Genomic DNA, 24,008 nt, shown 5'->3' with positions numbered 1-24,008 from the left:
TAATCATGTTTGTATTATGTACCTCTGGACACGAACGGACACCAAATGTGCAAAAACCCGATTCTTTTACTTGCCATCCATCGCCACGCTGCCGCAGTAGAACAACTGTCGATGAAATAAAACCTGGAGATGCAGGTATTATTAATTTTGTGCTGTGCACCACAGCAAAGGGAAAAATAACGCACAAAAACCACTGAAGAACAACTTCTTTTTTCATGCACTCGTTTGGCTACGCTGCACAAACTCATTGCCATAACAACTGACTTCCAACAGCTCCACTTGTGTATCAGGATTTAACACCAAACAACACGCAAGCATTTCACACACAAAGAACAGAACATTCAGATCGCTACAGTATCATGTTTATTATCATGCTTGATGTTTATTTTGCGATTATTAATATAAATAAGTGATCGTCTGAACACAGCGGTGGTAGATTTGCTCATTTAATGACCTGCTCTAGTGATGATCTGTCTGAGAATTTGTGTTTGGGTCGCATTTGTGTTTTTTTTTTTTTTTTACTGAACTGAAACACTCCAAATTCTGCAGCACATCTACACGTTAAGGTTGTCAAAGTCAAGCTAGCATACCTGACCTACTTGTCTCTCCGTCATTATAATTTTTTTAATTAACTTTTCACTGACTTAAGGAATGTGACACCACTGGGCCTTGTGTAGTTATGTTGACAATTAGTAACAGAGCACTGCGTTTCTTTATACATCACACGTACATTTAGATTTAACACGTTATGTTGACAGCTTGAGAGCTAAAACCAATGGCAGTCATGGCCAACGAGCAGTTAAAAAAAAAAAGAAAAAGGTGATTGGCCAGATATTTTGCAATAGGTACACATCCATAAACCAGGTTAGACCCCTTTTTATATTCAAAATTATTTGTGGAATAGATTCAACAATGTGTCTGAAACATTCCTCTCCCACATTTGGACACACATTCCCGAGGTGCCCTGTTGGTTTGAGATCCGGTGAATGTGGAGACGGTTGAAATACAGTGATTTATTTGGCACGTTCCGGAAAGCGGTACGAGTTTCTTTGAGATTTGCGACGTGGTGCATTATCCCTCTGGAAGCAGCTCTCAGAAGGGTCAGCACCAACACTCGGGGCAGGCTGTGGCTTTTATATAATGATCATTTGGTACGAAGTGTTCCAAAGTGAGCTGAGGAATGATTCCCCTTCACCACCTCCAGCCTGAACTGTGGGTCGTTGGTGGGATGGATCCGTCCCATCAGAGCAGGCGACATGTTTGCAATCTGTTAAAGCCCAATCCTAGTGAGCCAGTGTGAACTGGAGCCTCAGTTATTTGTTATTTGACAGGAGTGGTTCCTGCTGGTGTTTCTCATCTGGTTTTTGATTGGACATGTTATTCAGAGATGGTATTCTACAAACTTTGACTGTATACAAGTTATTTGAACGGCATCTTTCACCAGTTGTTCCATTTTCGTACCCTCAGTCGCCATTACCTAGATATATTTTTGTCGTTGGTCGATTCTCTGCTCTCCAGAGTATGGCGGTCATTGTAGGTAATTTATTTTTTATTGTTTTGTAAATTTCAGCCAAAAAACAACAACATTTTGATTTTTATTGGACGTTTTCTTGAAAAACACATGGAAATTTCAGAGTTTTAAAAGTGAAAGATTTGCAAGAAAAATTTAGATTAATCAGACATTTTCCAAAAGTGGAAAATGTTTGACTTTTCAAACTCAGAAAATTCCAAGTTTTCTTATTAGAAAGTTTCTGAGATCTTAAATATCTTATTTGTTTTCTTAGATCTTATGTTTAGATAGTAATCAAAAATATTCTGAGTATTTTTGATGGAAATGTCGCTTTTTTTCAGCCCTTATTAGCCGTCATACTGGACACATGGTTGTGCCTGAAGATACCAGTCAAAATAAAAACAAACAAATTAAACTATATTTGAATCCTATTTTAAGTCATTTAGAGGTAGATTCAGAGTAATTACTCACCTCATACAGTAATGACTCATACCACATATTTACTCTGCGTGTGCCACCTTAAAGTACAGTCTGTCTGGGGTTTGAGGAAAACGCTTCCATCCTGTGGGATTTATGGAGATGAGGCTCTTCAGCAACGCCACCTGTTAGGTAATTAAACTGAAATTAAAGCCTGGAGCACGATGAGACCCCGAGAACATACGGCTGAACCAGCGTTCCCTTTAGAGACTTTAGAGGTTAATAAATCACAGATTAAATCCTTTTTATCTCCGTTTGATTGAGAATCATCTCTTGGTTTTCAAATGATCTGTCCTCATGCTTTTACCAGCTGTTTGCAGAACAATCGTATAATTTCTAAGACAAACAATATCAATACCACTTATTTGTGTAACCAGATTTGTTCTAGAAAAGGAATCTGTTGGGGTCTTTTGCTACTTTAGTCTCATATGTTCTGTGGATCTATAGTGTTCGCACAATCCTGCTAACGTTTTGTGACTTAAGTAAATAAATTTTTTCAAAACATTTAGCACCTTTAATGTGACACATATTCTGTGAAATTCTACTAAAAATACAAGTAAGTCTGTGAAGTAAAAAATTTTTTTTATCAATAACCTGGTTGGATTAGTAACAAATTTATAAAATATTTTTAATATCAGGAATCTGATGAACTTGATGTAAACTTTAGCTATTACGTTTGTATTCTCTAAAAGTGAATTGAAAGGATTTCATTGTGCAAATGTATCAGTCAGGAAAAGGGTGTAAAAGTCTTTACAACACAGTATTTACACCATAACAGAGCAAAGGTAGCCCCCGATAATTAGAGACAATCTGGATTGACCGAAACATTACAAACCAGAACTGGTCTATAAAACTGATAAAAAGACGAGGCAGGTTCTGGTCATGAAGGCTGTAAAGATGTTTCCATAAATAGTGAAGAAGTTGTACTATTTTTTTTTTTTGTCAAATACGAAAAGTAAACTGTGGGGCAACAATTTCAGATGGAAAGTTGGGGATTAAAACAACTGCACATGCTACATAAATATCGTCACACCCACAGTGAGGCTTACTTTCGTCACATGAAGGTGGGATGAAGTTTCCTCCAAAACATCCGTTCATTTTAACCCTAAAGCTAATGAAAAATATGTGGGGTTGCCTGAAGAGGAGTGTGGATAAGAAATATTCTCAAAATTTCACTGGTTTGGAGAGTGTTAAAATAGCAAAACAACAAAAAAACCAGCCTCTTGTCCTATACTTCACTTCATACAGAAGCTCTAGACCTTCGGCTGTGGAGAAACTGTTGCTTCCGGAGGGTTTGGACTCTGTTGAAGTTTTAAATTTTATCCAAAAGCTAATGCTTGCTCGTGATGAAGGTAATGTTCAATGTTATGGCGCTTGCAGAAAATTGCCTGCTCTATAACACATCCTCTCAAAGAGAGAAGAGCGTGGCTAATGCAGACTGAACGGCTTTGTTCACTTTCCTGCCATTGGAGGCCTGTCACGATAGCAAATTTTTCTGGACAATGAATTTTCTGAGAAGTTACTGCGACAAACAATATTGTTGTTTTGAGGCCATTTTCAAGTAATGTAATGTTAAAACCATAATTCAATTACGCCCTCTCGAAGATTTAATTTCTAACATTTAACACTGGAACTGGAAGACATTTTAAATATTCAAAGTAAATAAACAAAACGCTCTCAACAACAGATAAAATGGATACCAAAGTCTGTAAACAAAAAACTGAAGACATTTTATCATTGAATCTTTGGTAGAAAGGGAGAGACACTAAACAAAAACATAATCAATCATGCAAATGGAGACGATCACGCTCGTTTTAATTCTTAATACGATTAATTGATTATTGCTCACTGCGACTACAATTCTTAGTAGTCTTAGTACTACTAAGACTACTAAGAATTGTAGTCGCAGTGAGCAATAGTTGCTACCAAGACTACTAAGAATTGTAGTCTTCCCAACAAATCTTTTTTGCTGATTGGCCTAGCTGAAATTCTACTGGAGAAATTGAGTTCAATGGGAGAAATCTCAGATGGAAGACTGAAGGTAGATGAGAATCGAGTTGAATTATGTTGGAAAGCAATAGCCAGGCTAAGGTGTTGGTAGCCTATTGAAAAGGGTGAATTCTTCTGAGAGACAAAAATGTTTAGATGTGCAGTATTAGCTATGCATTTCACTCCATAACAAATGTGTTTGTTATTTTTGAGTTGAACTGTGCAGGATATGGGTCATATTAGAAGTCAAAAAAATTGGGAATTGATTAATCTTGAGTAATGTACTTATAAACCATAAAAACCTGCTGTTGTAACAAGGGCACGTAGACTCTTAAGAGCCACAAGTCCTCATATAAAGACGCAAAAATAACAGGAAATAAATGTCTGCCCTGCTGTTTTCCGAGAACGGATCATGAACTCTCCTGGTACTTTCCTTATTCATGAACACTGCGCAGGAAGGGATCTGTATAAACACTTGACACTGTTAATGTGACAAGGGGGAGCTCTGTGGCCGGTGTCCTGTCGACAGACCTGCGTTCAATCACAACACTCCTGTCCCCTAAAATACCAGCCTGCTAACATCTTAATGTCAAAGCTGGCTTCAAAATGTGAGCCAGCAAACCAATGAATAAAATTAAGGCGACGCATTATTCCTTCACGTAAAATCGGAGTAGAAGCATGTAGTGACGCGTCACAGGCAACACATTTCTCACTCATCCTGCCCGCTACTGGAGGCGGCCCTGCAGTCTCGGAGCGGATTTCGTCTTTTTAGGATGATTTCTGGCACAGTTGTTTTGAGGCCCGTGTGACAGAAAGGAGGAGAGATGAATGACTGCCGTTCTGCATTTTTCAGGAGCTGCACCTGAACCTCGCTCCCAGGCTTGCAGGTCTATTATTTCACATCTTCAACAGCTGCTTTCCAGTAGGGAAGACTTATGCTCTATAAAACAGTCCCTTCCTCGCCAAAATGAAATATGTCGTACTAATGATTTCTAAGGTGAAAAATATGAAGTCTTGGTTTAATAATTTTGACTTTGAAAATAAAAATTCATGTAGCATTCATGTTTCTTTCTTTTTTTTACAACAGTGTATTAAGGCCATGGGGAAAAGAGTAAATTTCTGAACAAAAAACTAAGATTTTCTGAAATCTAGTTTGCTACAAAAAATATGAAATTTTCTTTTTCTTTTTCTAGAGTTCTTCGATCAGAAAGTTTCTGTTTTTTTTTTTTTTCTTATCTATCTCTGAGGTTTTTCTAACAAACTTTCAACTGTTCACACTCAATTTCAGATTTTCTTTTCTAGAAAATGTCTGTGATCAATCTCAATTGTTGTTTTATTTTTTTCTGGCACATTTTCAGCTTTTGAAACTCAATATTTGCAAGACTTTTTCTAACAAAATGTCAACTTTTAAACTAAAAAATGGCCTTGTTTTTTTTTTCTAGAAAATTCCTGAAATTTAAACTCAAACATTTTTTGAGTGAAAATGTAATCTTCCTTTTTGTTTTTCTCTTTATCCTAGTATAACTTCAAAAGTTTCCTTTCTGAGTGTAACACAAGTCAATTAAAACAGTCTCTTTCAGCGTTAAATCAATAACGGCATGAAAGATGCAGCTCAGGAAGTTTCCTCTTAAGCTTAGGTGAGATTCCTTTTTCAATTTGTTTGAGTAAATTCCAGACTGGAGGAGCTGCTTCAATATTTATAACGGATGCTTGTGTTGACTGAGGAGGTGAGAGTTTACTTGACTTCATCTCCATGTGCCTGGCTTCCCTTGTTTTAAATCTGATATTTGGGAGTGAAGATAATTTTCTGGGGGGGGTGGGTGGGAGTTGCTGAAAAATTTTAATAGCTTACACTACATTATAGAAATGACTCATCACTCCTGGAGTAACAACATTAACAGGAGATGGAGTCACTAATTACTTGCAGTCAGCTTTTATACAGTTTAAGGAATCACTTTCAGTGTCTACAGTGACATAGTAAGAAGTTTTTTCAGAATTTGTCATGTTGCAACCACAAACCTCAATGTATTTTTATTTGAATTTTACGTAACAGACCATCGCAAGCTATTTCATGATTAGTTGTGTGGAAGGAAAATTATACATGGTTTTCATAAGAGAAAAAAAAATCTAAAAGTGTCTTTTTGTATGACGCCCACTTTGATACCTTTTAATGAAATCTAAGCCAAGAATTTCCCTTTGAAGTCATGTAATTATTAAATAAATCTGTGTAAAATTTCATCGTACGTCCAGATATTCTGTGAAGATTTGCAGCATGAAGGCCAGGGATAAAGTTACAGACTTTTTTAAAAAGGGGTTCTAAATAAGATAATTTGTCTATATCAGAACTAAAAAATATGTCCAAGTTCCAAACTGGAAAAAAGAACAGGAACGCACTTTCAAACTGGAAGTCTTAAATAAATACACATAGTATCTACAATTGAGGCCTTAAAATGTCTTAAATTAATTTTGAAAAGGTAAGTTGGCCTTAAATACGTTAATCACAGGTCTTAAATTTGGTCTTGACAGGACTATTTGATCTTATATTGTAGCTATGTTTGTTTTGCTCACATGACTTTTCTATAAGACAAAAGTTTGATTCACATTCAGATATCTAGATTGCGTGTGACTTTAAATGGTTGAGGCTACCGCTAACTCCCTGCTAACGTACCCTGGCTAACTAGCTAGCTTTTTTGCGTCTCTCATGGGTAAGTGCAAATTTATCGCCAGTTGGGTAGACGAAGTTCGAACTTTGCTGTGGAGATACAAGCCTTTAAATTTAATTCAAAATTATCTTAAAAAGTCTTAAATTTGAGCTGGCAAATCCCAAATCTTTTTTCTGCAGGCTGGTGAAACCTGCAAGAACCCTGTACATTTAGCTCCTGTAGTATGTTCAACTGAGGTGTTGCATCATTCCCAGGGCCAAATTGAAAACTGAATGTTTGTAATTTTGGAAACTTCAAGTCAAAGGAAGCAACGTTTAGATTAAAAGAAATATTGTCCTTATTATTAGATACTAATTGAATAATTTACCACACGTTCACTTGGGTGCTCTGATACTACAGTGTGAAGCATCAGTCTTTCAAGCTGGAAATGTGGCTTTAGTGTGTGTGTGTGTGTGTGTTGGGGAGTGGAGGGGGTGTGTGTGATTGCAGCAGAGCTGCTTCAGAGATAAATGCTGTCCGTACACCGTTCCTGCTGCCCTTCTATGTAAACGCCGCTGCAAGTGGATAATGGAAAAGAAAGAGATGAAAGCGGCATGAGATGAATCACGAGGAGCCTCGTGTTTCTGCGTTTTCCTGCTCTGAAGTAAAGCTTTTCAGATACTTGGACACAGGTCTCTTTGAACACAATTCATTGAAGAGCTGGGCCTTTTCTTCCCCTCTGTACTTTCCCCAAGTTCCTCATTTAGCTTTAGAAGACAAGCTTTTGGGGTTTTCAGCCTTTGATTTTGCAGACAAAAGCAACTTGATCAAAATAACAGATGATGGGCTGGTTCTGGTCTGGGTTTTTCTTCTTTTTTTTGTCTGAGTGCTGAAACAGAATTTTAAGTGCGCAGTTAATGAGAAAGTAAAAAAGAGCGTGATGACATGTTTATGAGTCTGGAGATTGGTCAACCTCTAGACAATATTTTGTTGATCCTTTATTAACATTTCCAGGATCATCCTCCCTGGAAACCTTGTCTCGTAGGATTGTTCTTGTTGAGATGGAAAGTTATTTTTGATGAACAGAGCATTCGGTACTGTAATAACTGCAGTGAAGCTCTCAGGCGTTTCATCATTTATCAGAGTTTTGAGGCAGACTGTTATCCTCTTTCCCTCCAGAAAAAATATATTATTAATATTTTTTAAGAAGGTCATTAATGCACCAAAGCCCTCCACTGTGGCTGAAATAATGTTTTAATTTTTATTATTTCATGATTCATCAACAATGTAAACATATGAGACATCTAGGTGAAGGCAAATTTTTTTTAAAGCATACTCAAAAAGCTACATGAGGCTCTCTTATAGTTCTAATAAAATAAAGAATGTTTTTACCAGTCTATCCTAAATCAGAGGTTTTTCTGTCGTTGGACTCAGCTGCTATTGAGTTTGAATGGGTCTTGTTGAAAAAACTAAATATCTTGTTATATGGCATGTTTTTTTAATTTTCAGTGGTACAGAGCAAGCTTTGTAAAAAACCTAGTTTTTTTAATAGACAAATATTTAATCATAAAAACGTTGTTACTTTTTAATACATTAAGAAAGAGTTGTGTTCTGCTGATATATATGGTGTAGTCCTTAAAGAAAGCTTAGCAGCTAAAATTCCTATTGGAGGACAGATCTGCTCCATTGTGCAGTTTGCAGCAGGCTAGTAGCTAGCACTGAGGCCTTGAAGCAAGAAGGTCATAGTTTCAAACCCTTTTGACATGTTCTCCTCTAGTACTACGACTTCCTTCCATTTTCATCTGGTGCTGTTCCGTTTCACACTGCACCAAACCATTTGAAAAACCTGTTCCCCTCCTAGCCTGTAGTGGCGCTGCCCCAAGAACAACTGAAGGAAACAACACAACAACCTCTGAAGAAGACGCTGAGCAAAACTTCCTTCTTCACGAAATAAAATGAAATGAAATGAAATGGCGTCACATTTTAGCAGTTGCTAATTGTCCTTTTTGTTACTGTCAAAAGACCATGAACCATTTATCCTGCAGGCGCTAGACTCATATGTTTGTTCAGGTTGCATTTACCCAGAATGCTCTGCTTTTGGAGCGGTCTCCGGTCCGCTTGGCGTTCACATATGCATTCATACTGCGCTAGAGTTCACTTCAACCGAGTTCTATGTTTTTAGGCGAGTCAGTTTGTTATTTTGCATCAGAGTTCGATAGGGCATTCAGAAATACTAGAGTTCCATTAAAGCGGACCAAACATGGCCGGTGTGAATGCGCCCTAAGTTATCTTTTGAAGCATTCGCTTTTATGGTTGTTTGTCCTGTGTGTCCATGTGTTAACAAGTATAGACAGTAGATGGAAGAATAGCCAGATCTCCACAATATCTCTGATCTATTCATGAAATACTCAAAATAAAAGCCTGGTACACACAATGGTTGTACCTCTTCATGAGTTCACACCAGGAATCCTCCCCACTTCCTTTATCAGGAGTAATTCTCAGAGACACTCAGGCGTGTCTGTCAAGCCAGTTACTGTCCCAGATCTGTGAAGCCTTTTCCGTTTATGATAACCCATCGGCAAATGTTTTAATTAAAAATGTATTGGGTGATATGAATTTGCTTGTAAGAGCAACACATATCTGCTATTATGCCTGGAGTTTGAAATTCTAACTAGCGTCTAAAGTCATTAAAACCATGGACAATTACACTTACTGTCGTTATAGTTTCCTTCAGTTTTTCTTCTAACTGCAGCCATTACCACTTCCTTGTTGGAGTTTTATTTGTAAGTGCTTGTTGTTTTTTTTTACAATTATTAAACACCACTTGCTGTACAATGCAATTATCCCACTACTGATTTCCAATACGCCACTTAGCGAGGAGCTGTGTACACATTGAAATATGACGCTGTTATAACTGCAGCTTACAGCGATCTGAGTTAACGTGTCAACTCCGAGTTATTAAGTGACGTGAAGTCGGAGGACATCCTGTCATAAAAACCGCACCGTCCGCAGCCAAACAATTGCTTCAGTGATACGACGTTCACATTTTCACTGCCGCGCTTCACGCCGTAAACTGTGGCTCTGTCAGCCATTCGCTGGGTATCTGCAGGGAGCTGCACATATAATTCCCATCGCTCAGCGGGGAGGGGGGAACACATTTCTCGGTGATAGGTGTACGAGTGTGAGGCTTTAGTCACCTAAGAAATTATTTTGATTTGCTAAGTCTTATTACAGATCCAGAGTGGAGACAGAGTTGCAGGAGTAAGCAAAGTGCAGGAGCGTCCAAAAATACGATTTCAGAGTCACATCTTTACTCATGTCCCTATGGGCAATTCATTTCACAGCAAGTCCCAATAAAATCAGCAGTTAATATTTAGATGGAGGGCTTCACCAGGGCCTGCCCAAGTCATTTTAGGGGCCCTAAGCAGATTTTAATTCAGGTCCCCCAATAACAACATGTCAACACCAAATACGTCATCATTCCTACACTTTGCATTTAAGTGTTTTTTTTTTCTTTTTCTAAATCACTTTTGACAAAAAAAAAGACTTACACCAGAAGTATCAAAACTTTTTTCCATTTGGCATATCAAAAAAGATATTTTTAAAATACATTTTTAAAAATAAATTCATTGTACCTTTTTTGAGCTTATTAAAAATATTGAAACAAATGAGATCTTCAATTTTTGTTTTGTGAAAAAGTTATTTGTAAATAATTGCAGATCCAAAACATCAATTAATATAAGACATAAACATGACTTATGATAAACATACACAGTTTTTACTGTTGTTTTTTTTATTTTTGGGGGGTTCTTTACGAATTTAAAAGTTTATAGGTCTTTGTGAGGCTGTTCTTGCATTATTATGACATTATCCGTGTATTACATGAAAATAATGTTGAATTACTGGGACAATTTATCATCCAGCAAAATTTGTTATGGTGACGGGCCTACCTGTTGCAGTCAAACAATTAATGACACGATTAATTCAGATGAGCCCTAAATTCAATTCTGATTATTATATTTTGAAGGGAAATACAGTATTGTTTCAAATTCAGTTCAATACAACTATTGATCCCAAAGGGAAATAAAGTGTTGTAAGTCGTATTAATTCGAAATTCTTCAGTTATTTTAGACGGAAAGAGTTATTGTTGACGGTTATTATTATTATTATAATCCTTTTTATTCATGGCTTCAATTCAACACTCCAATTTTCCAGTGTTACATGTTCTTTACAGAATTAAAGTGTATTGGTCTTTGAGAGGGCGAACTCACATTGTTACACCATTAACAATACATTATTTGAAAATGGTCTCTTAACCACAATATTATCGTATATCGCAATAATTTCTGGGACAATTTATCATTCAGCTAAATTTATTGCGACAGCCGTAGAGACAACAACACAGCGTTTAAACTCAGTGGCTGTCTGCTGGTATCCTGGCTGTGGCTGTGTCAGCAGTCGTCTTAATGAATAAGAGCAGTACTTTAAGCACACTTGCAGGTGAGTGGCGGTGCATCCGATGCACTCAACAAATTAAATCCCTGAATAAAGAAAGCTACTGGAGACCTTTTTCTTTTTTTCTTTTCTGTTTTTTTCCGGGCAGCAGCTGCGTTTTTATTTGTTATAGTATTTCCTTTAAGTCGCTCTGTCGTTGAGCACCTCATCAGTTCCTTCCTCATATTCATTCTGTCCCCGTGGGAGCTCTCAGCACAGCCACACACACACACACACACACACACACACCGATGTCCATACTCGTCCGTATATCTCCACGGAATGGCCCTGTCAAATACCCAGACAGTGGAGTAGAAAATATAGTGATTGTGTACCAGATGTGCCTTGGCCTGGCAGGTCTGCTCAAGGCTCTATATTTACAGATGACATGCTTCCAGTAATAACCAGCAGCACAGTCTGCCAGAGTAGGCAAGCAGAGGAGCACTGGAAGCTGAGTAACAGCCATCCATCCGGACATAAATCACTTATTCTTGGAGGAACCTACAGATGGCCCGTGGGGGACCGGAGGCCAAATCTAACCGGAGACTCAAGCAGAGTGTACGCTGAATAGATAATCACTCCATCTCAGGGTTTTCCGCGGAGATGCAGGCCGCTGTTTGTGCTTACAGCAATTTAGAGTGACCCAATTATCTACCAGCCCTAAGTCAGCGGCAGAAAAAGGCTTTAAAATGCATTATTTTTGTTTAGTTGTATGAGCATTGTGTAAACCATCCAGGAGCGTATCAATCAAGAGCTGACAAACAGTATTTGCATATTTGGAAACTGTTCTGAGAATAGTAATGACCGTGTGTTATTTTTTTTAGAAAGCTTTGTGCTTTAGCACGTATTATTTTGAAAAATTCTCAGTTCAGGTTACATTTGTAGTATAGACCCAAATGATTAACTAGAATATTATTGACAAGGCTATTTATTTCATGATCTTTATCATTAAATGAAACACATTATAAAGATTAATTACACACAGATAGATGTTTGGAAGCCTTTATTTCTGTTATGATGATTTTCAGGCTAAGGTTCTACGGTGAAACAATGCTAACAAAAATTATGTGATCAGCCACACAACAGCATTTTCTTCTTGTTTTTTTTTCTCTGTATGTCAGTTTCTTACTGTTAAATGCACAATAATCTTACCTGGGGTAAATGAGGTTTTGCGATATTTTCAGTGATGTTCTGGCTGCTTCTGTGACTTCCTGAATGAGTTTTTGGTGCAGTCTATATAAATCCCAGTTAATTAATGATTTAACATGGAACCAGTTGTAGTTTTACATCAGGATGGTTTGGTTTGAATTGTTTTGTTTGTTTGTTTGTTTTTAACTCAATAATTAAATAAAATTATCATTTGATGACAGCATTTTGTATTTGATCAAAATGATATAACATTTCTTAAGTATTAGAAACATGTATTTCTAATTTTAAAAAATTAAGAAAAAATCAAGGGTATGGAGAATGAAGAGTGCCAAATTCCAGCAGAGGTAATTACAGAAACAGTTTATTAAACATAAAATTTTATGTGCCTCAGTTAAATGATTTTTATTTTATTTTTATTTCATTCATTTTAAAAACTAGATATAATTATTTCATAATTTAGTAAACTATGTTTGTGTGCTGAAGCGCATTATGAATTAATTTAAACCGTCTGCTTCACAAATCAGACTCAGTGGGCGGGGTTAGGACTCTGATTGGCTGTTTCAAACAGCAATACAAGACAACTTCTTCCAAGTTGGGAATGCCTCTGAGGTCAATAAGTAAATAATCATTGTTGTAATTTGGCACTCTTCACATTCCGTACAAGTGGACCAATACTTTTAAACCAAGCTGATCCATTATTAAATGGCGCCAGAAGCAAAAATATAAGGAACATATTTTCTCTCAGCTGCTTTCCCTGAATTCTTTTCTACTCCACGCGTTTTATCGGCTGCATGCTGAGTTGAGTCTGCAGACTCACAGTTCAGCAAATTAAACGTTCGTTTGATGGCCATCCGGTGGAGATGCTTTTAGAGATTTCAAATTTTGCACCCGGAGACTTTCAAAGTCCAACAGCTCCAGAAGCAAGGTTAGAATAAATACGTCGGTGGTATTGTTGGCATTCTTTAATCATGTGATTATGATTGAAAAGCCTGATGTAAAGAGCTATTCTAGTCAATCAGTTCTGCTCTAGAACTGCTTCAGGAGGTTTCTTCTATAAAAACGTGGGAGGTGTAAATGATAACAGCCAACTCTGTGGGTCGATGGGAGGGAAAATGGAAGTTGGGAATAAATTCTTTTAAGACTGTAACTTTGATCAGGTAGATAACAAAAACACTAAATTCACATTTGCTTCTGTCTCCGATTGTTTTTATTCTGCATGTCGCAGACTGTGGAGGAACCAGTCTGACACAAAGCTGGAACATGAATCAAAAGATTCAAACAGTGTTTTGTTGGAAAACACTGTGAACTCTTTCGACCTTAAATTTCTGCTTTCCACCTGCTTTTTGCTCCATTACATTTAATTTTTCCCCCTCAAAGCAGCCATACTGATGGCTTAAAGTCATATGTCATTCATTTTTCCACTTTTCCTTTGCAGTTGTATTCAGCTTTCTCACTTATTTATTCTAAAGACCAAAATAAAGGCTTTTTTGTATGTTGCATTGAGACCTAAACAACTGGCACTCTACAGAGAGATTAAAAGCGCTCTATCGCAAATCCAGATATATCATTTTCACATGATATAGATGTGAAAATGTTATTTCTTACAAGCAGACAGTTCATTTTGCTCAGAGACAGAAAAGAAGAAGCTAATTATTGTAGCTAAACCTACAGAAATATCATATAGAGATGGTGGTTAATTTTGTACGCGTAAAGACAAAAGCTGTCAAAAGAAAACATCTTCTCACCTGATGAACTGTGGCGAACAGTGGCGGTTGCCTCCATGGGCTTTGGAAGGCCAATTATGATGCATTTATGTTTCATTCTTTTGGTGTTTGTAGATTTTGACACGCTGGTAGAGAAAATGGATGGATGGAGAGGTAAATATGATGATCTTGTCCTGTAAAGTAAAGTGGAAAATACATTCATATTTAAAAAATTAGAATATGTGTTCTGATTAAGCTAGTTTGTCAGATTAAAAGTAGCTTTTGAAGAATAACAACTATTGTTGCGGATATTAAACATATTCTAATCCACCGAGAAATAAATATGCTTTTATTATCTATCAGCATAAAATAACTATAATTACAGAAATACAGGCTTGAAAACATTGATCTGTATCCAATCTGTCTGTTTCCCTTAGTTAATTAAGTTACTGAATGAAATGAACTTTGCTATTGCTTTCCATCTTAATTTTCTGCAAAGTAGTCCTCCATACTGGGTATTGTTGTCTGGAATGGGAGGAAAATATTTCTATGGTTGCTGCCGGTGGTCTAATTGCTAATGCATAATAAATGCTCTTTCAGGGACTGAGCTAATCCTTGCTTGAGCCTCCTCGCTCATTTTCCAGGGCTGCTCTGAATGGCAGCAGGGTTAAAAGCTCCACACTGGTTCAGGCTTCCTGGAACCCCCTGGAAAATCATTTGCTGGTGGCCAGAGCTGCTTCAAAGCAAAACTTTGAAGAGAGAGATCCAGCTTGTTGCTAGCCTGCTAGATGTAATTATTAATGTTGTGGAGGTAGTAATTCTCCTCGCCGTATAGGATCATCAACTGGATCCTGGTGTTATGTTTAAGGTGCTGCAGTGAGTTTGCAGGACGCTACAGTCAATAAATTAGAAAATGTGTTCTGAACGATAGGAATGAGGACTATAATGAGTCTGTGCTCCATTTATAATGAATCCAAGGTGGCTCTAACCAGTTGGGGTTTTAGCCTTGATTTAAGGGAATTCAGTGTTTCCGCATCTTTGCAGTTTTCTGGAAATTTGATCCATAGGAGCTGAATGCTGCTTCTCCATCTTTGGTTCTGGCTCAGGTGATACAACAACAGAACATCTTTAATGTATTGCGGTGCTACGTCGTTCAGTGATTTATAAACTAACAACAGTATTTTAAACTCTAGTATCTGAGCTCCAGGGATCCAGTGGAAGGACTTTAGACCTGAGGTGATGTTCTCTATCTTCCTTGTTTTAGTGAGAACATCAGCAGCAGAGTTCTGGATCAGATACAGCTTGTCTGATTTTTTTGTTTTTATTTTTTAGGCAGACCTGTGAAGACACTGTTGTGTCTAAAGATAAACACACGGATGAGTTTCTCTAGATCTCACTGAGACATAAGTCCTCTAACCCCGGAAATGTTCTTCAGGTGATGGAAGGCCGACTTTGTAACTGTCTTTATGTGGCTGAGAAAGTTCAGGTCTGAGTCCATCACTACATCAAGATTTTGGATCTCATCTCTAGTTTCCAGCTGTAATAACTGAAGCTGGAAACTCTCCATTGTTCCTCTTTAGGTCCAACGTTGATAACTTCAGTTTTGTTTCTGTTGAGCTGGAGAAAGTTTTGGCACATCCACTCATTGATTTGGGTTCTGAATCAACTGGTGACATTGTAATGTAGAGCTATGTATCATCTGCATAAAATATAGTAACTGGTCTTATTTGTTAAATGAGCTAACAATAGCATTTAGATATTAAATAGAAGGGGTCCCAGGGTTGAATCTTGAGGTACTCCACATGCAACCTCTGTCCACTCTGACTGGAAGCTACCTATTCGCACAAAGAAATCCCAGTTCTTTACCTAAGATTCAAACCAATTGAGTGGACAAGGTGGAAAGCTGTGCTGAGGTCCAACAGAACCAACACTGTGGTTCTACAACTGTCTGTACTTATATATTTGTAACTGAAAACTTTGACAGGGACAGTGAGCATGGAAACTGAAAGGCGTCAAAGCGGTTGGTCACCATTAGGAAGCTGTTTAACCGAAGCAGGTATTCAACATGTTTTTACATAAAGCCCAAATTTCTGCATTGCAACTGTTTTCTTATTGGTCTGATGTAAAAAAAATGTCACATCTTAATTATGATTTTCCTCTTAATTAATGAACAGAAAAATGGCTGGAGAGCATAAATCTGTGCCATTAATCTTTGTGTTTCACTCAGTGAAATAAATGGACTTTTCAGTAACACTCTAATTTCTGGAGTTATGACAATCATTAAAACTTTCAATAAATTTTCTGGGCCTAAGCTTACAACTATAAGCTTGGCTTCATGATAAAATGGGAAATGATAATTAATGCCCTAAAAAAATCTGCACTATATTTCTTGGTGAGAAAGAAATGAGGAGGAAAGTGTTCTTTAAAAAGTCCCCTTCAGTGAATTTGTTTGGACTAAGAGACAAATGCATTGTTTGGAGTTTGGACTGCAAGGTTTTGTGCAGAAATGGAGATATTTATCTTAAATAACATCTGTTAAGTGGAGGAAGCCTCGGTTTTCTCACTGCTGTGTGTCGACTCTGGAAGGAGCTTTAATCATTGCTGAAAAAATACCAAAGTAGCGGCTGGATGCTGTTCTGTAACGCAGCATTAAATTCCATTGCATTCTGTACATACATTGAAATCAGCATACATGCATTACCTTCCAGAAGTATTGATACTTTTTTCCTTTTTCTCACAGTTCAGCTACACACTTCAGAGTATTTTATTAGGATTCTCTAACAGACTGAAACATAAAGCATAGTCTGTTTTTTTTCATGGAAGGAATTTATTTTCTCTTAAGAATAAAAATATGAAAAGTGTGGCTTGCAATTGTATTTAACCCCTTTATTATAATACCCCTAAAAAATAGCACTTTAAAAAAAATAGTAAAAAGAGTCAATCTGTATGCAATTCATCTTAATGCCTTTGATATTTGTTAGAAAATTTAGAATATTGGTGAAAACCAGTGAACATACAGTACCAAACCGGTCAGGGATGAATCTGTGGAAAAGTTTAGTTTCTAAATCAATTTCCCAAAGCCTTGAACACGGCATAGAAAACTGTTTAGTCCAGCGACTGAAAACTGAGTTGTCGAAACGGTGTGTAGCAACTTTAAACCTACGAAGAACTTAGTCGCATTTTTTAAATTGTGTAACATTTTAAAAAACATGCATCTATTCAACTTGAAAAACTTGTCCTATTCTATATTATCATGGTTTAATTTCTATGAGACATTTTCTTTTATTGGTTTTTACTGTATTGCAGCCAATTGCCTGTGAGTTTCGAAAGAAAATCTGCTTCTTCTTGAGTCTTTGTAAAGCATTTAGACGGCTGCTCGGAGGCAAATATTGCCAACAAACAAACAAGAATTACACCAAGCCTCTTTTCAACTCCACTTCTGAATCAGATGTGTGGAAAATCGTGACGAGGTTTCTTGTTGTGACACTTCTCTGCCGTGGCGCCAATCGACAGAAAGTTCATTTAAGTCTTTTATCCTGAGGAGACACTTGAGAAGCCATCAGTTCCTGCCAGGGGCTCTCGGCTCGTATTTTCCCCGCAGACCTTCAGAGCTGTCAACAGGGCCGCAAAAAGAAGGGAGAGAATGTAAAGAAAAACGTGATCTGACTGCTGTCAGAGTTCTGAGGCTGAAACGATTAATCGTATCAACTGTGACGAATCGATTGTTGAAATAATCGTCGACCAATTCAGTATTAATTGTTAACTGAAGTACACAAACTAAAAAAAAAGCCAATTACTAAAGGAACATTACACTCAGAGCAGGAATTGAGGCAAAATTGTACAAAAAAATATGTATATATGTTGCATTTCCGATAAAAATCAATGCTGTTATTGACAGTGAAATGTTTTTTCCTGTTTGAAAAGGACTTGAATTATTTGTTTACCTTCATCTTGTGATGGTTTTCTCATATTGTTAAAAGAAAAAGCTCAAGTGGTCAAATGAGAATCTGCAGATTTTTTAAAAAATCCGATTAATTGTCAGAATAGCCGATGGAATAATCAATCACTAAAAATAATCGTTTGTGGCAGCCATAGTGAGTTCTGTGATTAATAGCTTTAAATCTGCCAGCCATACCTGGTCTAAAATAGATTTTGTGTCTGTTTTTCATCCAAAGGTGCGGGGCGAAAGCACAGCGCCTCCCACTGGCGTCTGCAGAACATCGCACAAGAATCCGTCGAAAGCTCCGATGAGGAGTTCTTTGACGCCAGAGGTAACACTGAGTTTTATTCCTCTCTCATTTCTGATGGTTTATATATTCCCAACTATCTGGTGTTATGTTCATGCGTGTAAATCCTTTGACACTTTTACCTGTCATGTTCCAAAATGAGTTCTTTTTCAAATAGCTTTAGCATTTATTCACTAATTATGTAAACTGTAAAAAGACTGGATTTTATTTAGAAGTGTCACAGCAAATGGTAATAAATACAAATATATGCCACGTTTAAGAAACATAGCAGTCCAGAACGGTGACATTTTTTTGTTTATTTCACCAGTAAGCACTATTTAGTGCGGGATAACAGCCTCATGGTCAGATTACCTGTCTATCAAAGTAGAAGGGAGTCTCACTTTTTAATCTTTCTAATGCTGGAAGATAATATCTGGGGTAAACAAGGTAAGAAATGGTGAGAGCGACACACCGGTGCTCAAACTAAAGCAGGTGCTACTTGGAAACGGAGGAATGTTAATGAGATCTTAAATCCAGAATGTGATCACTTTTGAATAAATGCAGAATCTTCTCACCATTTATTGAAGTGACGAGGGGGAAATTTTGATCAGAAGTTTATGATTTTTTTTTTATGTTGACCATTACATTTCGTTTAAAGTTGTTGCTTCCTCTGTTTTGGCTCCAGAGTTCAGATTCCTCGAGATTCTGTTTTCTAGGATTATTGTAGGTATTTTTATTTCTTTTTTTTTTTTTTTTAGATATAACATGTAACTTATTTTGCCAATTCTAAAGCTGCTAAAATCTGCAAATATTTGAGAAATCCTATTTTAATGGTTCACACACCAAATAAGTCTTGATATACATAAATATGCACAGTGGAGACATTTTTAGAGCTACAGCAGGAGCTGTAACATCTACAGACTGTCATGAAGCGGTGCGGTGTTGGTGGTGAGGCAGACGCAGCGGACCCAGGTATGATGAATGATGAATTTTAATAATAAATAAGTCTAACAACGAGCAGCAGGCACATGGACAAACTGACGACAACAAGGCTAGACATTGACGTTGACGAAACATTGACGAGGACCCGACGAGGAACAAGGAACACAGGTGGAGTTAAATACACGGGAGGGTAATCACAGAACGAGACACACCTGGGAACAATCAAGGGGAGGACAGGACAACGAAGAGACTCAAGGACACAAAAAACTCTAACTAAACACGGAAAAACACAGATCCTGACAGTACCCCCCCCTCAAGGGCGGCTACCAGACGCCCAAAAAAAAAAAACCACAACAAGGGTGGGCGGAGGGGCGCCGGATGGGGGGCCAGAGTCCAGAAAAAACAAAAACACAACAAGGGTGGGCGGAGGGGCGCTGGACGGGGGGCCAGAGTCCAGAAAAACAAAAAACTACCCACCATCGTGGGCGGAAACACAAGAAGGGCCAAGAGTCCATAAACAAACAAAAAACTACCCACAGGGTGGGCGGAGGCAAAGGAGGCAGGAACCACGGAGGTGGTCCGGCGGTCGTCCGCGGCGGCGGGAACCACGGAGGCGGTCCGGCGGCCGTCCGCGGCGCTGGAGGCGGGAACCACGGAGGCGGTCCGGCGGCCGTCCGCGGCGCTGGAGGCGGGAACCACGGAGGCGGTCCGGCGGCCGTCCGCGGCGCTGGAGGCGGGAACCACGGAGGCGGTCCGGCGGCCGTCCGCGGCGCTGGAGGCGGGAACCACGGAGGCCGTCCGGCGGCCGTCCGCGGCGCTGGAGGTGGCGATGAGTCCCGGGGGCCGCCCACAGACGGCGACGACGAGCCCCCCGAGGCAGGGTCTCTGGTGGAGCACAGGGGGTCTCGGTCGGAACGCAGGGAGTCTCGGTCTCGGGTGGAACGCAGGGAGTCTCGGTCTCGGGTGGAACGCAGGGAGTCTCGGTCGGAACGCAGGGAGTCTCTGGAGGAACGCAGGGAGTCTGAGTCGGAACGCAGGGAGTCTCGGAAGGAACACTGGGAGTCAGGGTCTCAGGAGGAACGCTGGAGGTCAGGGTCTCAGGAGGAACGCTGGAGGTCAGGGTCTCAGGAGGAACGCTGGAGGTCAGGGTCTCTGGAGGAACGCAGGGAGTCAGAGTCGGAACGCAGGGAGTCAAAGTCGGAACGCAGGGAGTCTCTGGAGGAACGCAGGGAGTCTCGGAAGGAACGCTGGGGGTCTGGGTCTCGGAAGGAACACTGGGAGTCTCTGGAGGAACACAGGGAGTCTGAGTCGGAGCGCTGGGGGTCTGGGTCTCGGAAGGAACACTGAGAGTCTCGGAAGGAACACTGGGAGTCTCGGAAGGAACGCCGGCTGGAACGCCGGCTGACTCGGCCTCGGGTGCGCCGGCTGGAACGCCGGCTGACTCGGCCTCGGGTGCGCCGGCTGGAACGCCGGCTGACTCGGCCTCGGGTGCGCCGGCTGGAACGCCGGCTGACTCGGCCTCGGGTGCGCCGCAGCGAAGCCTTGGAACCGGCCGCGGAGGCGAGCCGCAGCGAAGCCTTGGAACCGGCCGCGGAGGCGAGCCGCAGCGAAGCCTTGGAACCGGCCGCGGAGGCGAGCCGCAGCGAAGCCTTGGAACCGGCCGCGGAGGCGAGCCGCAGCGAAGCCTTGGAACCGGCCGCGGGGGCGAGCCGCAGCGAAGCCTTGGAACCGGCCGCGGGGGCGAGCCGCAGCGAAGCCTTGGAACCGGCCGCGGGGGCGAGCCGCAGCGAAGCCTTGGAACCGGCCGCGGGGGCGAGCCGCAGCGAAGCCTTGGAAACGGCTGCGGAGGTGAGCCGGAGCGAAGCCTGGGAAACGGCTGCGGGTCCGGAAAGCGACGAGGGGCCGGGTGCACCGGCGGCTCACGTCGTTGTCTCCGAGCGGGCAGCGGAGGTGGCGGCTCCGGAAAGCGACGAGGGGCCGGGTGCACCGGCGGCTCACGTCGCTGTCTCCGATATGGCAGCGGAGGTGACGGATCCGGAAGGCGACGAGGGGCCGGGTCCACCGGCGGCTCACGTCGCTGTCTCCGGGCGGCCTGGGGTGCGCCGGCTGGAACACCGGCTGATTCGGCCTGCGGTGCGCCGGCTGGAACGCCGGCTGATTCGGCCTCGGGTGCGCCGGCTGGAACGCCGGCTGAAACGGCCTCGGGTGCGCCGGCTGGAACGCCGGCTGATTCGGCCTCGGGTGCGCCGGCTGGAACGCCGGCTGAAACGGCCTCGGGTGCGCCGGCTGGAACGCCGGCTGAAACGGCCTCGGGTGCGCCGGCTGGAACGCCGGCTGAAACGGCCTCGGGTGCGCCGGCTGGAACGCCGGCTGAAACGGCCTCGGGTGCGCCGGCTGGAACGCCGGCTGATTCGGCCTCGGGTGCGCCGGCTGGAACGCCGGCAGAAACGGCCTCGGGTGCGCCGGCTGGAACGCCGGCAGAAACGGCCTCGGGTGCGCCGGCTGGAACGCCGGCTGGAACGGCCTCCGGTGCGCCGGCTGGAACGCCGGCTGGAACGGCCTCGGGTGGAGCTGGAGGTGCTGGTCCCGGAACTGGAGCAGGATCTGGGCTGGCGGAGAAACTTTGCGGCTTGGGAGGCAGAGGTTCGCCAGCCATGACGGCTAGAGCCGCCATACGCTCCCACTCTGCCTCCCTCTGCAACTCCACCAACCCCGGGTGCGGAAAGCGAGGAACCCAATAGTCCAGCAACAAGCCCAAACGGATGGCGAAACCGAGGCGTCGGATGGCAGCGTACGGCTTGGCCATCGCCTCCTTATATTCCCCGATGGTATCCGTTAGCTCCTTTAATTCTTCTGGGTCCATGATGTCAAAATAAAAATAGCGTGCCTCACCGTTCGGTTTGGTCGGGTCCTACTGTCATGAAGCGGTGCGGTGTTGGTGGTGAGGCAGACGCAGCGGACCCAGGTATGATGAATGATGAATTTTAATAATAAATAAGTCTAACAACGAGCAGCAGGCACATGGACAAACTGACGACAACAAGGCTAGACATTGACGTTGACGAAACATTGACGAGGACCCGACGAGGAACAAGGAACACAGGTGGAGTTAAATACACGGGAGGGTAATCACAGAACGAGACACACCTGGGAACAATCAAGGGGAGGACAGGACAACGAAGAGACTCAAGGACACAAAAAACTCTAACTAAACACGGAAAAACACAGATCCTGACACAGACGCTAACATCTACAGTCTTATCTCCGTTCTTGGGCGCACATCAAATATGAATACCACTCCTGGATTGGCTGCTTTGCCAACGACAGCCAAGAGCATATCATGTAACATTGCTGTTAGATATTTCGGCTTTCCAACCTTCAGTCTCAATTGAATATTTTCAATATTCTCTACAAAAAAAGAAAAAATCTCTAATTGAATAAGGAAATTTTCCTCGATTACTTTGGAGTCGTCTTTCACAGAAAAATCCACAAGCGGGAATGTGTGGTTCAAAAATTACACTTTTAACCACATAATGAAATTAAATCAAATAGATTAGCGTCTGTTTGCTAATTGCTAGTTAGTTACAAAACCATTTTAATTAGGGGTATCATACTAAATGAGTCTAAATATAAATGAAAAAATTTTAACATTTTTAATTGTGAAAATGTAAAAAAAAAAAAAAACATCTTTCACTTTATAAAGTGAAAGATGTTTCACTTTATAAAGTGAAACATTTGCTTTATTTATTTATATAAATAAAGCAAAGTATTTATATGATACTTTGCTTTAGTATCATATAAAAACGTGATGATATTTGTGAATGTATCTGAAGAAAAAGGTTGATCATTTCAGCAACAAAGCAGTTCAAAGTGCTTTACACCACAAAAGCATAGTACATTTTGTCAAAAGCCATCATTAAAATCATCAAACAAATATAATGATCAACGTTCCAGGCAACTCTAGACAGGTTGCCCTTTAAATCCCTGATTTAAAGGAGCTCAGTGTTTCTGGAGTTTGGAGATTAGTGGAGCCTAGAAGCTGAATGCTGCTCCTCCATGTTTGGGTCTGCAGTTCACCAAATATACATTAATATGCATTAGAACACAAGGCACTGTATATGTGCAACACACTGTGAAGTGATAACATGCCTGTACTATGATTTTTTTTCTTTTATATTCTGCATTCAGTAACAAGCAGACAAGAACAAAAAGATTCGGTTAGTTTCACAGCTCAGCAGCGAATAAAAAGCACACTCGGACCGCCTCACAAGTCCGTATTAATGTTTAAAGCGAAGCTCTGATGCAGTTGGAGTTGGCAGCCAGACTCAGCAGTCTGTTTTTTGTTGTTCTTTTTTTCCTTTCTGCGTCTGGCAGAAGCTTGGAAGCTCCACTACGAGGGGAACAACGCAGAATAACAATGTCCGCTGTGTAGAAAACCAGAAGGCTTGAAAGGAGGAGCCGCTGCTACATCATACTGTCAGCTGTTGCCTTGACTCATCACAATTTCTTCCATCACGTTGTTCGTCCTGAAGAAATCCTGCTTTAACATGGCTGGAATGTGACTCCGTCCCTCAGCATACCGTTTATCATCTGCGGATATGCGAAGCATGCAGGCCTGCGCTCCTGTTCTCCCCTCTCGCGTGGCTGCAGCTGCTGACCCTCCACTGCGCTCCAACACTCTTGACTTCTTGGCTCGATGATCTTATCACCAGCGTGGAGAAGGTCACTTTGGCAGCAAGCCATAAAGCAGCTGAAACCATGACTCAGACCGCCACATAAAAATTCCAGACAGCTGCTCAATCTGCACACATAATGATATGTAATTAAACTATTTTCTTAGTATTGGTTAGACGTATTAACCACGCTGTGACTCAGG

At 41.0% G+C, this 24,008-nt stretch overlaps 1 protein-coding gene across 3 annotated transcripts in view; it reads left to right on the top strand.

Annotated features, from left to right (window-relative positions):
* pitpnm3 (PITPNM family member 3) overlaps positions 1-24,008 on the top strand; it is a 156,512-nt gene that overhangs the window by 13,473 nt on the left and 119,031 nt on the right. For all 3 annotated transcript variants that reach the window (XM_032545116.1, XM_032545115.1, XM_032545114.1), the window contains exon 2: positions 18,140-18,235. In XM_032545116.1, the coding sequence (XP_032401007.1) occupies positions 18,140-18,235 (96 nt within the window). The remainder of the gene's footprint in view (positions 1-18,139; positions 18,236-24,008) is intronic.

Source organism: Xiphophorus hellerii, chromosome 18, assembly GCF_003331165.1.
Source record: "Xiphophorus hellerii strain 12219 chromosome 18, Xiphophorus_hellerii-4.1, whole genome shotgun sequence".
Classification (NCBI taxonomy): Eukaryota; Metazoa; Chordata; class Actinopteri; order Cyprinodontiformes; family Poeciliidae; genus Xiphophorus; species Xiphophorus hellerii.
This window is presented reverse-complemented; position numbering and strand designations above follow the sequence as displayed.